Source organism: Emys orbicularis, chromosome 1 (genome assembly GCF_028017835.1).
Source record: "Emys orbicularis isolate rEmyOrb1 chromosome 1, rEmyOrb1.hap1, whole genome shotgun sequence".
NCBI classification, from domain to species: domain Eukaryota; kingdom Metazoa; phylum Chordata; order Testudines; family Emydidae; genus Emys; species Emys orbicularis.
The window spans coordinates 256198126-256214120 of NC_088683.1; the positions used below are offsets into that span (position 1 = coordinate 256198126).

The 15995-nt window shown below is 47.2% G+C and overlaps 1 protein-coding gene across 1 annotated transcript in view; it reads left to right on the top strand.

The window, feature by feature from the left end:
- The window catches only part of GAS6 (growth arrest specific 6), an 83985-nt gene that overhangs the window by 19757 nt on the left and 48233 nt on the right, over positions 1-15995 (top strand). The window contains exon 5 of the mRNA XM_065417284.1: positions 15770-15892. Coding sequence (XP_065273356.1) covers positions 15770-15892 — 123 coding nt within the window. The remainder of the gene's footprint in view (positions 1-15769; positions 15893-15995) is intronic.

The window sequence follows — 15995 nt, forward strand, 5'->3', positions numbered from 1 at the left end:
GACCAGCTTACCAAGGGATGTGAAGATTCTCTGTCATGTAAAATCTTTATAACAGTCTTTCTAAAAGATGCTGTAATTCAAACAAATTATAAAATTGATGCTGGAATTACTGGGTAAATTCTATGACTTGTGTTATGCAGGAGGTCAGACTAGATGATGTAATGGTTCTTTCTGGCCTTAAAATCTATGATTATGCTTTTTTAAATAATGAGGCATGTAGATGATGTCGTTTTTGTAACTTGACAAATTCCCAGTGCAGTTTTAATTCAAAAAGTTCATAAATCTCAGAAGATAAATTTAGAAGTCACAAGTGGCAATTACTATTTTCAGACTTTCAACTATTTTCAGACATCGTTTTGATGTCAATTTTGAAAAAGAACTAGAAGTTTATAAATTAGGGTGTGATACCTGGATACGAGGAAAGAGAATACTTACTTGTGCTAGGAGATCTAAATGGATGGAGATAAAGGCCCTGAGAGCCTGATTCTGTTGACTGTTATACTGATGTAAATCGGGAATAATTCCAATGAAGTTGTTGGAATTACCCTGTTGCAAAACTAGTGCAAGAGCCTAGTCAGACCCTGTGTTACACACAAACCAATGTGGGAAAAGGAACAAAGCATCCAGCACAATGTTGGCACTATACAAAGAATAAAGTAGTTAATTCTTCCACTCCCAGTGGGTTTGGACTTATTTTATTGTCACACTGTATTTCTCCCATTTTGCTCTGCAGAACAGATAGGGATGGAGTGTGTAGGAAAAGATGCAGAGGCCGGGGATCCTCTGAAAATTTGGGCACCAACCCTGTCCGTTCATTTTGTCTACTAGGCTCCTCTGAAGAGCATCACAAAGTGTACAAAGCTTGTTAATGCTGCTTTGAACAATGTTAAGCTTACTGTACACAAGCTTTGGTCTGCATAGGGAAAGGAACATGCTCAGAGCTGCTGTTTCTTGGCTTGTTTCCCTGCTCCCTGACCACTCCTTCCCCTCTGCTCCCCCCCACCCCCTTCACTATGGCCTGTCAGCTATGCAGAGACTTTCTGGAGGGGACATTGGCAGGTGTGCATGTGTGGTGTGCAGCCTGTATAGCTGCTTTTTCCTAGTGTGCAGCCTTCCTCATGCCCTTTCAATGGGTTGGGTTTGCTCTGCTCTGCAGAGGTGGGGGGAGGGAAGACATTTAGGCCTTGTTTGTGATTGAGTGTCCTTGATTATCACTGTGAGCCTTTCAAGGAGGGCTAGGTGCAAAGGCTTTGGCTAGTGATTCTCAGACATTCTTGGCATTTCAAGACAAACTATTACAAATATGTATTCCTATGGCAGCAGGCTAACCACATTCCATTCCCTAACAGTTCTCTAGTGCCTTCCTCCCTCTCTCGCAACAGAATTATTACTGAGGCCTAAGATAAGTTCTTATCTTCTCTATAGCTTGGTCCTGACTAGAAATTCTTGATGTTAGGCCTTGTCTACACTACGAGAGTACTTCGATTTTAGTTAATTCGACTATGTGGAATCGATATTACTAAGTCGAACGTGTGTGTCCACACTAAGGACAGTAATTCGACTTTGTGAGACTTTGTGAGTCCACACTAACGGGGCAAGCGTCGACATTGGAAGCGGTGCACTGTGGGCAGCTATCCCACAGTTCCCGCAGTCCCCCCTGCCCATTGGAATTCTGGGTTGAGCCCCAAATGCCTTCTGGGTAAAAAAATGTGTCGAGGGTGCTTTTGGGCGCCTGTCGTCATCCGTCCGTCACTCACGCCCTCCCTCCCTCCCTCCCTGAAAGCGCCGGCGGGAAATCAGTTCGCGCGCTTTTCTGATTACTGACAGCGCGGACGCCACAGCAGTGCGAGCATGGATCCCGCTGCGACCATCGCTGCAGTTGTGGCAGTTCTCAACGCCTCGCAGCTTCTCCTCCACCTGTACCAGAGGCAGCTGCAGATCAATCATGAGAGGAGGCTACGGCACCACCGTGACGGCATGAAGTCGGACACTAGCTCCGACCTCTCTGAGAACATGAGACCCAGCGCCCAGGACATCTCGCTGTCACTGGGTCTTGTTGATACTGTTGAACGGCGATTCTGGGCCCGTGAAACAAGCACGGAATGGTGGGACGGCATAGTGCTGCAGGTCTGGGATGAATCCCAGTGGCTGCGCAACTTTCGCATGCGGAAGGGGACTTTCCTCGAACTGTGTGAGTTGCTGTCCCCTGCCCTGAAGCGAAAGGACACCCGGATGCGGGCAGCCCTGACTGTCCAGAAGCGAGTGGCCATAGCCCTCTGGAAGCTCGCAACGCCAGACAGCTACCGGTCCGTCGCTAACCAGTTTGGCGTGGGCAAGTCTACCGTGGGGGTTGCTGTTATGCAAGTAGCCAGGGCAATCGTCAAGCTACTGCTATCTAAGGTAGTGACCCTGGGAAACGTGGAGCTCATCAGAGATGGCTTTGCCGAGATGGGATTCCCAAACTGCGGTGGGGCTATAGATGGGACTCACATCCCTATCCTGGGACCGGACCACCAGGCCAGCCAGTACATCAACCGTTAGGGCTACTTTTCCATGGTGCTGCAAGCACTGGTGGACCATCGGGGACGTTTTACCAATATCTACGTTGGATGGCCTGGCAAGGTTCATGACGCTAGTTCAGGAACTCTGGTCTGTGTAGACGGCTGCAGGAAGGTCTTTACTTCCCGGACCACAAAGTAACTGTTGGGGATGTGGAGATGCCTACAGTCATCCTCGGGGACCCTGCATACCCGCTAATGCCCTGGCTCATGAAGCCCTACACTGGCGTACTGGACTCAGGGAAAGAACTATTCAACTACCGGCTCAGCAAGTGCAGAATGGTGGTGGAGTGTGCTTTTGGCCGTCTCAAGGGGAGATGGAGAAGCCTACTCACTCGCTGTGATCTCAGCGAGACCAATATCCCCATTGTGATAGCTGCTTGCTGTGTGCTCCACAATTTGTGTGAGAGCAAGGGGGAGACCTATATGTCGGGGTGGGAGGTTGAGGCAAATAGCCTGGCTTCTGATTACGTCCAGCCAGACAGCAGGGCGATTAGAAGATCACAGCGGGACGCGCTGTGCATCAGGGAGGCTTTGAAAGCCAGGTACCTGACTGAGCAGGGTCTCCAGTGACTTTTTACTTTGTGGACACAGATGCTGAACCTGCCCCCGTTTCTTTACCCAGTTACTGTTGACTATCCTTCCAAGTTACATACCCCCTTCCCCACCTTCCCAACAAATAAAATCTGTTCCGTTTTGTTAATGAACAAGGTTCTCTTTTTTACTGTTTTCGCGGGAATGTTTTAAACCGGGGACGCAGACTGTGGCGGGGGGCGGGCTTATTGTTTTGATGCAAATGATGCTTCTAAAGTCCGGGAATGACAGGCTCCGCAGTGCTGGATTGGTTGTTTCAACGCAGCCTGCCAGCAGTCCTGGGCGGGACTGCATGTATGTGTTGGCCAAGTGACTTTCTGGCAGGGGGCGGAGGGTAACAGATCCCCTGCTGCGTGGCTCTGTGATCCAGGATAAGGACCGCGGCATAGGATCTCTAACTGCCCTCCCCCGCCACAAAGTCACAGATCAACCCCCTCGCACCCCAGAACATGAAAACCGCCTCCCAGACTGACCAGGGTAACTGGTGACTGTACTGTGTATGTGTCCAGATGCTGGACCTGCCCCCGCCTCTGTAGCCTGCTACAGGTGACAGTGCTGTCCAAGTAACAAACACCTTCCCCCCCTTCAGACAGAATCCCCTCCAAAAGACACTCTCGGAAACAGTACTTAACAGAAACAGATGTTTTATTATGAACCGCACATGAAAAGGGGGGGGAGGAAACTTGGACGTGGGCTAGTGTGAGATGGGTAGGAAAGGACTTTTCAAACTTTGGAACGAGAGCCTTCCATTGCTGCAGCAGTGTGTAGGGGCCGACTGAAAGTTTTAACGGCCCTTGACGCCCCTCCTTCTTTGTACTTTTGGTGAGGGGGGTGTGGGACTTGGTGGCGGGGGAGGGCGGTTAGAGATAGACAGCAGCAGGGCTCTGTCCTCCTGCCTCCGGTCTTGCAGAACATCCACTGGGCGCCGGAGCGTCTCCGTTTGCTCCCTCATTAGTCCAAGCAGGGTTTGAGTAGCCTGCTGGTCCTCCTGGCGCCACCTCTCCTCCCGTTCCATGACTGCTCTGTGCATTTGTGACAAGTTCTCCCTCCACTGTGTTGTCTGGGCTGCCTGCTCTCGTGAGCAGTCCATAAGTTCATAAAACATGTCTTCCCGCGTCTTTCTCTTCCTTCTTCTAATCTGCGCTAGCCTCTGGGAGTGTGATGCCAGGCTGGGTTGGGAGACAGTCGCAGATGTGTCTGTGGGAATGGGAAAAAGGGAGTAAATTCCTGAGACAGATAAATGAAGTTGCTAACAAAGAACATAGTCTTTCTCTGTGAACAACACCATGCACTGGACCTTTCACATGCGCACTCAGGACAAGGTCGAATTTTCGGCCCTCGCCTTCTGTGTCTGGGGTCCTGCAGTTGCGATCAGAGACGCGTTGCAGGACACCTCTACTTCTGCTGCAGGAAAACATGGTAAGCCGTAGACTTGTGGCAGCTTAAAAATGTAATAGTAGCACTGGGCTCCTTTCGCACTGAATGCAAGGCCACTCTCTGCTGGCAGCAATCAGGGAAGCATGAGCTCTGCCCCTGTCCCACCACCTCGCGGCTGTCCCCGGGAAAGATCCCTGTATGCTGCCCCTCTGCCGCCTCCACCGCGTGGCTGTAAAGCAGTCCCAATACTAACATTCCCCTCCCTAATTTAAAGCAGGGCGTCATGTGTGACATTACACTCATGAGGATCTCGGAGACCGAGAGGGGAAGGATGCTGCGTGAGACCATGCAGAGGCCTGGGTCGTATGCCGCCATGCTGTGCCGCGCACTGATCCCGGACTACCTGATGGACTCATGGCGTGGGAACGTGTGTTACCACGGGGGACCGAACAAGATCGCCCTGCCGTGGAACCTCATGCGCATGCTGGAGCGGTACCTCCAGGAGAGCTATGCCGAGCTATCCCAGGAGGACTGTCTGTCCATTCCCGGGCACATTGACCGTCTTTTCATTTAAGTTCAGCATAAGGGACTACAGAGTGGAGCGTCCTGTGGTGGCCTAATCATGAATATCCGGACATTACTTGATTTTCTATACATAGTTAGGAGTAAATAGTTCACTAAGCCAACTAAATCATGAACAACAAATTACTAATATAGTTAATATTCCTGTTTTGTTATAAATAAAAGTTTCTATGTTTAAATGAGTGACTGAAAAGCCCATTCTTAACAATATAAATATTCCAGTTATGTTTAAATGAAATGTTGAGATGTTTAAAGCACTCACTGCTTGATCCTTCCCCTGATTCGGTGTCCGGGGTAACGGCTGTGGACGGTTGGTAGGGGATCTCGGTAAGGGTGATGAAGAGCTCCTGGCTGTCGGGGAAATCAGCGGTGCAAGCGCTGTCGACTGCCTCGTCCTCCTCATCTCCTTCCTCATCTTCCCCGTCACCTAACATTTCCGAGGAGGAACCGGCCGTGGACAATATCCCATCCTCGGAGTCCACGGTCACTGGTGGGGTAGTGGTGGCGGCCGCACCTAGGATGGAATGCAGTGCCTCGTAGAAACGGGATGTGTGGGGCTGGGATCCGGAGCGTCGGTTTGCCTCTTTGTTTTTTTGGTAGCCTTGTCTCAGCTCCTTGATTTTCACGCGGCACTGCGTTGCATCCCGGCTGTATCCTCTCTCTGCCATGGCTTTAGAGATCTTCTCATAGATCTTTGCATTCCTTCTTTTGGAGCGCAGCTCTGAAAGCACGGACTCATCGCCCCACACAGCGATGAGATCCAAGACTTCCCGATCAGTCCATGCTGGGGCCCTCTTTCTATTAGATTGCACGGCCAACTCTGCTGGAGAGCTCTGCATCGTTGCCAGTGCTGCTGAGCTCTCCACGCTGTCCAAACAGAAAATGAGATTCAAACTGGCCAGACAGGAAAAGGAATTCAAATTTTCCCGGGGCTTTTCCTGTGTGGCTGGTCAGAGCATCCGAGCTCGAAGTGCTGTCCAGAGCGTCAACAGAGTGGTGCACTGTGGGATAGCTCCCGGAGCTATTACCGTCGATTTCCATCCACACCTAGCCTAATTCGATATTGCCATTTCGAATTTAGCGCTACTCCTCTCGTTTTCGAGGATTACAGAAGTCGAATTTAAAAGAGCTCTATTTCGAACTAAATAGCTTCGTGGTGTGGACGGGTGCAGGGTTAATTCGATGTAACGGCGCTAAATTCGATATAAACTCCTAGTGTAGACCAGGCCTTACTTTAATTGCAGAGCTGCTTGGGTGACTGTAGTCTTATCACTTTTTGATAGAAATTGACAGAATTATTGGGGGAGGGGGAATGTAAATACTATAAATGTAGGGAATTTAGCCCTTTGGGGCTATTTTAAGAGTTCCTTTCTCCTTCTCCTCCTTCACCCCCCCCCCCAACCAACACACCATATACAGCTACAGAAACCACCACCAGTTACTTGTTCCCTTTGTCCTTTAGAAATGATTGAGTCTTTATAATAAGCAGGATCACAATTGACAGGTATTTTTTTGAGTGTGTCTGAACTGTACCTTACCATCCTTTAATCCAGTTACCATTACTAGGCACTATTAAGTATTCAACAGGAAAGGCGGTGGGGGGGGGATTTTCGTGCCATCCATTGCATTAATTCAAAAATAAATACAAAACTATTGCTACAGGGAAACTGGATAATTTGCTGCAGCAAAAATGGCTAAACTTATTTTTTGAGTCTCTGTAAAGTTTAAAAACACTGTAGGTATACATGATTTAAGAAGGGTGCTAAGATGATAGGCACACATCCTTCATGGACATTGGAAACTTAGGGCTTGTCTACATGCGGAAGCTCTTGTAGAATAATCTCGACAGAATTCCGCACGAAGGGCAAGTCTACGCTACAAAATTAAGTTGACCTCAATTACGTTGATGTACAACTGCTGCAGTAATTAAATCACTTTTGCACATCCACACTACGCTACTTGTGTCGGCAGTGTGCGTCCTCACTAGCAGCGCTTCCATCGATGCAGAGAGCAGTGCACCATGAGTAGCTATCCCACTGTGCAACTCGCCTCCATCTAGCGCAGGGTATTTTGGGAAGGGTTTGCAATGCCTCATGAGGGAAACGAGTTGCGCAGGGGTGACTGGGGACATGGTTTCAACGTTCCAGGATGCAGTTTTCTCCATCCCAAATTTTATCTGCATCCCATAATGTTTCACGCCTCTCTTCAAAAGCCCCCCAAACCTGCTTGTCCGCCATCTGTGTGAGAAGCATGGATCCTGCACAGCTCTGCACTATTGTGATGAGCGTTGCGAGCATGGCACGCCTGATCCTGCAGTATTTGCAGAGCCGCCAGAGTAGTCGTGGGGAACGTGACAATTCCTTGGAGGCTAGATTGCTGTAGGACATAGAAACAATCCAAGGTTGTTGTTGGCATTCATGGAGCAGCTGTAGACGATGGAGCACAAGTTCTAAGCCCAAGAAACAATCACTGACGGGTGGGATCACATCATTATGCAGGTATGGGATGATGAACAGTGGCTGCAGAACTTTCAGATGCTCAAGGCCACATTCCTGGATGTGTGTGCAGAGCTCGCCCAAGCCCTCCAGTTCAGTGAGACCAAAATGAGAGCTACACTGACAGTGGAGAAGCGAGTGATGATCGCTGTGTCGAAGCTTACAATGCCAGATTGCTACTGGTCAGTCAGGAATCAGTTTGGAGTTGGGAAATCCATTGTGATAGTTGCTTTGATGCAAATGTGCAGGGCCTCTAATCGCATCCTGCTACGAAGGACTGTGATTCTGGGCTATGTGCAGGACATAGTGGATGGTTTTGCAGCAATGGGGTTCCCGAACTCTGGTGGGGCGATAGATGGCACGCATATCCCTATTTTGGTTCCAGACCACCTTGCCACATAGAAAAGTAACCATTTCTGCTGATGTACTATGGTATTGCGAGCGCTTGTGGATCACTGAGGACATTTTACCAACATTAGTGTGGGCTGGTTAGGGAAGGTGCATGACACACGCATCTTTAAGAACACAGGCTTGTTCAGAAAGCTGCAAGCAGGGACTTTCTTTCCAGAACAGAGGATTACCATTGAGGATGTTGAAATGCCACTAGTGATTCTGGGAGACTCCGCTTACCCCTTACTCCCACGGCTCATGAAGCCGTACACCAGCCACTTTGACAGCAGCAAGGAGCGCTTCAACTACAGGCTCAGCAGGTACAGAATGACAGTTGAATGTACCTTTGGCTATTTGAAAGGCTGTTGGCGCTGTCTACTCACACAATTAGACCTCAGTGAAAAAAATATCCCAATGGTTATAGTTGCCTGCTGTGTCCTTCATAATATCTGAAGCAAATGGAGAAAAATTTCTGCTGGGGTGGAGGGTGTAGGTAGAACAGCTGTCTGGATTTTGAGCAGCCAGATACCAGGGCTATAAGAAGAGCTCAACGGGGAGCTATTCAGCTCAGATAGGCTTTGAAAGACCATTTTAATAGTGAGCCACAGTAATTTGTGTTGCTTTAGTGTGCTCTGCCTGGCATTGGTTTTATGCACCTTAGTATGAATTTTGTAATGAGTGCTGTGTGTGTAAAAATATAGCATTGCAAATACAACTATTGCTATTATCTGTGAATGATTTCAGCCCCATCCAGTAAATGTTGTGAACTAATAAAGATGACTTAATTTCCATAAATAGACTTTTATTCCAAACCCAGACAAACAAACATATTTATAACTGAATGAAACTTTATAAATACAGGGGAAAGAACCTTTGAAGGGGAAAGAACACTCATTTCCATTTCACAAACACATATATCAGCCTTGTCTCTCACAGGTCAGTGTATGTGTGGCTGAGATTGCCTGTACTCCTCCCCGGGAGTGATAGGGGTAGTCCAGCGGCCTTGGATGCCATGTGGAATGTGGCGGGGCTGTGAAGGGAGGTCTTGGAATGCAGTTCTAAATGGGCTGCAGAAGGATGCGAGCACGGGTCTGTTCAACCTTGAAGGTCAGCAAGAGTCTCTAGCATTTCTGTCTGACACTTGAGAAGTGTTAGCATCTCCTGCTACACGTCTCTCTCCTTTTCCTGTGCCTTTCTCCTCTCTGCTTGATCCCCATCCATGCTGTCTGTGAGGGTGATTCTCCAAGCCCTGTGTTTGGTATCTGAAGCACCAGAGGCTTGCAGGATCTCTTGGAACATGTCATCCTGCCTCCTCTTCCTTCTCCTCCTCATCTGGCTGAGCTGCTCCACTGGTGTAGATGGAGAGACCCTCAAGGACACGTTTCCAGCTGCAAAGATGCACAGAGGTCCTATTGTGAGTGTATCCACAAGATAAATGGAAATTTGCTATACTGAACTCACTCCCCTTGATGCACGCAAGTTTAAAGCACTGCATTCACATTTTTTCCTTGGGATTCGTAGAGCATGGCGGCAGTCCCAGCTATGGTGAGTATGGCCTGGGGGGTGGGGTGCAGGTGAATTCGGACAAAAAGGGGGCGATTTAGTTCAAGGGCATGAGTATATGTGGATAGGGCAACTGAACTGAGTACTGGCACCGTTTTCCACAGGTGGTGGTGATTTTAGCTGATATCTCACTCCTGAGGGTAACAGAGGCTGAAAGGGAACAGTTCATGCATGCATCCTGCTGAAGACCGGGTCCGTATGCTGCTAGCCTGTGTGCTGCATTGGTGCCTGCTGAAGTAATTGCTGAGTGCCATGGGAAAGTGTCCTACCACAGTGGAAGAACTAACTGAGCCCTCCCCAAAGAAACCTTTGGGAGAAGATTGCAGACTACCTCCAGGAAAGTTTCCTCAAGATCTCTATGGAGGATTCACAGGACATCCCAGTGCACATAAACTGTTCTGCAGGGTCCCCTCTGTCTAAGTGTACAGGGGAGTGAGAAGCAGATAGTAATTCTTCCTCTATTGGTTATTTCACTACCTCTTCTAGCATGATTATAAAAGAGTAAATGAACAGATGTGTCCCTGCAATATCAAAGCAAATTGCAAACTTACCAGAGGTTCCTTCCTCTGTATCAGCCTCACCCGCACTGGACTGTAGGGACTGGCTTTACTGCTCTGGAGTCAAAAACAGGTCCTGGCTCACTGCCACTGGATCCCCTGGTTACCTATCCCCCATACTTCTCCTCCTCCTCTTCCTCATCCAACAGCTCCTCCTCACTGTTCATTCTGGAGGCCTGTGACTCTGAGTTGTCCAAAGTATCAACAGCAGCTCTTTGTAAAAGCGGCATGTCTGCAGCTCTGCACCAGAGCAACTGTTCGCCTCCCTTGCCTTCTGCTATGTCTGCCACAGTTCCTTGGCTTTCACAGGGTACTGCTGCAGGTCCCTCTTGTAGCCCTTCTCCTTCATGCCCCGAGCGATCTGCTCGTAGGTATCAACGTTTCTATGGCTGGATTGGAGCTGTGCCTACACAGCCTCTTCTCCCCACAATCCCAGGAGATCCACCACCTCCCGTGTACTCCAGGTAGGAGCGTGTCTGCAGCGTGTAGCCAGCATGTTCAGCTGGGCAGTTGGTAGGTGAGGTCTCCACACCGAGCAAACAGGAAATGGAATTTCAAAAATTTGTGGGGATTTAGAGGGGAGGGGCATATATACCTATGTACCTTCCGCCAAGCAGTGGAGTTCAAAATGGTGACCAGAGTGGTCATTGTGAGGCATTGTGGGACACCTCCTGGAGACCACTAAAGTCGACATAACTAACGCAGTATCTACTGAAACTGTATCAACCTAAGTATGTCGACCTAGGTGCTACACCTCTCACTGAGGTGGAGTTACTAAATTGGCGTAGTGAACGAATTACATCGGCGGCAGCAACATTTTAGTGTAGACACTTACAGAGTTAGGCTGACATAAGCTGCTGTACATAGACATAACTCTGTAGTGTGGACCAGGCCTAACTCTGCATGTGGATACTCTTATTCCCCTCCAAAAGTGCCTTGTGTGGTTTGCTTAATCCACTTCCAAAGCGGACTAAGCTAGACCATACAAAAGCACTCTTAGCCCTGGTCTACACTACAAATTTATGTCAGTATAACTACGTTGCTCAGGTGTGTGGAAAATTCATACTCCTGAGTGACACAGTTATACCAACCTAACCTCTGGTGTAGACAGTGCTATGATGACGGGAGGGCTTCTCCTGTCGACATAGCTGCTGCCTCTCGGGGAGGTGGAGGACCTGTGCTGATGGGAGAAGCTCTCCTGTCAATGTAGGTGACGCTTTCGCTAAGCGCTACAGCGGCAGATGCGGCACTGAAAGTGTAGACACTCCCTTAGTGTGGAGTAAGAGTACCCACCTGGCTGCTAGTGCAGAATAGCTATTCTGCAGTAGCTGTCCCATGCTGTTTTCCCCCTGTAGACAATCCCTGAGAATCTTTCTAAAATGTTTATTGAGCAGTAACCAAACACCACTGTGCTGTAAATGTTTCAAAAATATGTCAAAGGGATTTGCTTTGTCTGCATCATTAAAAGTGTTTTATTAAAGTTTTTTTTTATTAAAGTAAATTACTTTATTAAAGTAAACTGTTTCAAAGGCATGCCTTCAAGGTCAAAGAGAGTAAGATGAGAGAAATACAGTTCCTATTATTCTGACAAAGGAAAACATTCACTTATTAGTTGTGAAATACCTAACCCAAAGTCTTGCGTCCTCTGTAGCTGAGCAGTTTGACCAGACTTGTCATCAAAATAGGGAGATGAGGTAACACTATCCATCCCCCCATAATACACATGTGCGCGCGCACAGAGCACATTTCAGAAAATAATTGTCAAGGGATGGCCCAATTAGTCTCATCAGAACCAGTGGATGAAGAATCCTTCCTGTTTTCCCCTTAATTTATACACACACTTGCTGAGCATAGAACACATATTGTAACTGTACTAGAGGTGAGAGAGGAAAGTGAAGTCAGTGATATTTGACCTATACATGCTGCCTGAGAACATCCTGGCAGTGATCTTGATTTACAGTGGGTAAAAATAAGGTGTCTCTCCTGATAGGTTTTCAGCAGTCTGGCTGTAATGGAAGATGTATTCAGCAATATTCTCAACCTTTACTGGAGACAATATCAAACAGTGATTAGTGCAGAGAATAAAGTCAGGAGAGAATTTAATTATTTTTTTTTTATTCCTCCACTGTGCTACTAATTTGCTATATTATTATGGCTGAGTAACTAAGGCCAGGTTTTTCAAAAATGGCCACTAATTTAGTGTGTCCAACTTGAGACATCTAGGGTCTGATGTTAAGATGTGCTTACCTTCAGCTAGAGTTCAGCAACTCTGAAAATAAAGCCATATATCTTTCAATCTGAGCACCCAAAATCAATGGCCTTTTTGAAAATGTTGGCCTTAACCTCGGTGCCTCACTTTTCTGATATGTAATAGTCATAATGATACTCAGCTTTGTAAAAGGACTTTGGGATCCTCTGACAAAAAGCACATTAAGTGCAACATATTATTTTATTTATTGTTATTGCATTAGTGCATCAGTCCAATTGCCTCCTACTCCAAAAATAATAATATGTTTACATAGGTTTTTGGCTCCCAGTAACGATAACTGTTCTTGTTCTAAGCTGACTTATCTGCAATTCATGGCACAGGCCAGTTTCGACTTGGGGGATGAGGGAAGGAAGGGACGAGAGAACAATTATAAAGCATTTTACAAGGCAACATTGCCAGTGGCGCATGCAGTAATACTAAAAAAGCAAGCAAGCAAACAACAACAAAAACCATCCCCTAACGCTTTGCTCTTACTTTTAAAGTGCCTTTCATCAAAGGTTCTCAAATTACTTTACAAAGGAGGGGGTAAGTATTAGCACTATGAGTATTTTTGTCATTTAAACCAGTAGATTTTTGGCTGAGCAAGGTTTTGGCCCTATGTGGAGGGCATTTATTGTCACAGCATAGGCTCTGATCCTGGTGGGCCTTTGGTCTGTTTGGAGCTCTGTTTGCTTCACTGGGGTTCTGCTCAGTCATAGGAGTCCATCTGCCCTGATTGCAGGATGGGGCCAGAGTGGGCATTGTGAAACTACTTAAATTGTTTTCTCTAAGCACTGTTGGCTGCAGTCTGTCGAGGCCTTGAACAGATATGGAGTGTGGGATGTTCTCTAGTCTCCTGGGGGCATAAGGCACCCCAAAAGGGAAGCAGGGAATCCTAGCTCTGCATCCCCACTATCGCCAAGCACTAGCTACCTGGCCAGGCATGGGACCACTCAAGAATTGTAAATTGCAGGATTGGGACCATGAATTGTAAGTTCTGTGGTGCAGGGACTCTCTCTTCTTGTGTGTTTGTGAAGTGCCCTGCAGTGAGGGCACCCAATCCTGATTGGAGCCTTCCCAATAGTGCTAATGCTTGCAGTGGGCACCATAAAGATTCCAACATTTTTGCTCACATTAATAATTACCTTTTATCCCATCATTTGTGGTATTGTTTCCACTTAGAATGGGGAATGTCTCAAACCCATCATTGTGCATTTATATACTGCAGGTGGTTAATGTCCAGTTTTTAATGGCACCCATTTTACAAACATTTGTTATGCATAGCTGAACCTAGCATTGCTTGTCCTGATTTTATTTGAACTTTTTTATAGACTCCTCCTTGTTGCATTAAACTGAAGTGAACCAACAGTATTAGAAATTCCAGCACTTTGGGACTGCAAATCCAAGCTGAGATGTGAAACTACTTTTAAACAAACAAACAAAAAAATCCAGCTCAAAGTGAAGAGGGAGTCAATGAAGAATCATAATATGCAACAGTATTTTAATAGTTTTTGCCAAGTCCGATGGTCCTGCAGATTGTACTTTGGCTAAAATTCATGTAGAAACCCCTCTCTATGTGTGTGGGCCTTTCTGCTATCTGGATGGGACAGAATGGTCTCTACACCTGTTCCAAATATGCTGATGTGAAGGGGCAGGTTTCGAAAAGGCCCCATGGGATGTGTGTTTATGAAGATCCAGTAGCCCAAAGCACCTGCATAAGGGGCACAAAGGGTCAGCAGCCCTTATTCTTAGGGCCCTGCCAAATTCATGGTCCATTTTGGTCAATTTCATAGCCAGGAGGGTTTAAAATTAGTCAGTTTCACATTTTCAGATGTTCCCATCATAAATTTCATGGTGGTGTAACCCTGGGGGTCCCAATCCAAAAGGCGGTCAGGGTGGGAGGGTCGCAAGGCTATTGTAGGGGGGTTCTGGGATTGCCACCCTTACTTCTGCCCTGCTGCTGGCCGGGGTGCTACCTTGAGAGCTGGGCAGCCGGAGAGGAAGGCTGCTGGCCCGGTGCCCAGTACCACCTCCAGCAGCAGCGCAGAAGTGAGGGTCGCAGGGTATGAGGGGCAGGTTACCATACGTCTGGTTCTCCTGGCAGTCTCCTGCATGAGTTGGGGGCTGACAGCTGGTGCCACAGCCTGTGTGTGTGCTAGCTAGAGTTACAGCCTTTCTGCGTGGCGGGTGGGTGACAGCTGGAGCCACCTGAGCTTTCTGCAGCAAAGGGAGATTTTGGAGGTGGGTCTGACCCGCTCTGGGAGCAGCCCCTGTAGGGGAAGAGGAAGTCTCTTCCCTCCCCATCCCCAGCCAGGACTAGCAGCTGGAGCCCTGCACAGGCTAGGAGCCACCCACTGTGTGCCAGATTTCATGGGGGAGATCAGATTTCATGGTCCGTGATGCATTTTTCATGGCCATGAATTTGGTAGGGTCCTACTTATTGTGTATTACCACAGTTGCAGAGGGGCTGCCAATGGATTTTATAGGGGCATATTCCACCTCCACTTAGTTCCTGGTATGCAGCCTTATAACTTTGGTTTTGTGCCTGGATGGGTGAATTTCACTCTGTGAGAACAGTCAAGCTAACAGTTTGGTATTTGATTTAAAAATCCATCCTGAACTGGGTGACTGCTGTCTTGCACTGAAATATTGCTGCCTGGTACAATAGTATCAGCTGTAACGGCTATACTTGATGTCATTTCACATGCAGAGCTCCCACTGACATCAGTTGGAGTTCTGTCTGTCATCAGACTTTATTCAGCCTTGTCTGGTTAGGAACATTTTACTGTCTATAGACTAGTGGTTTGAAGTTATTTTATTAGTAGTACATCAGTCTTTTTTTCTTTTCCCTTTTTTCCTTACAATTTCTACAAAAGGTTGTACCCAGGACAGTTTTGATAGCTATGTAAAATACAGTCTTTACTAACAACAAACCTATCAGTCTACTGTTAGCCTCACCCCAACAGCCAAAAATAAACCACCAATCCCCTTCCTGCAACACTGGCCCACTTCCTGCCCCCCCCCTTCCCTCAAAAGCCTGGGAAAGTAGATGGCTTTTCTGTGTTCCCTAAAAGTCAGCAAATTTGGGCTATTTTCGCCAACCTGGGGATCATCAGTTCCAAAATATAGGGGCCCTTGCCCATAATGGAAGAAACTTCCTCCCATTTTTAATAAGGTGCGCTTCAACTTCAGTGCTTTTGCTGATCGCTACTGAGGTGGCATTGCATAAATCCTGACACAGAAGGATAATTCAGTACACTAGCACTATGAAGCCTCTATCTGTTGCACCAATCACCTGTATTTCTGATAGTAATTCCAGTATTCCTAAAATGTCTTGATTCTGACAGAGGCAGGAAAACAAACTGAGAGTTCAATGTGGTGTTTTATTCTTTTTTTTTTAACCAGATTTACCAAATCAGTGTTCTCCTTACCCTTGCCAGAAAGAGGGGACTGAAATATGTGAAGATCTAAAGGGTGACTTCTTTTGTCATTGCAGACGTGGCTGGCGTGGGCGAAAATGTGAACAAGGTAGTTATATTTGGTTTATTTCTTAATGATTTTTGATGACCAGGTTATACGGGATTGTCTGTCAAGTACAGTGTTTCTTATACCTCATACATTTACTTGAACT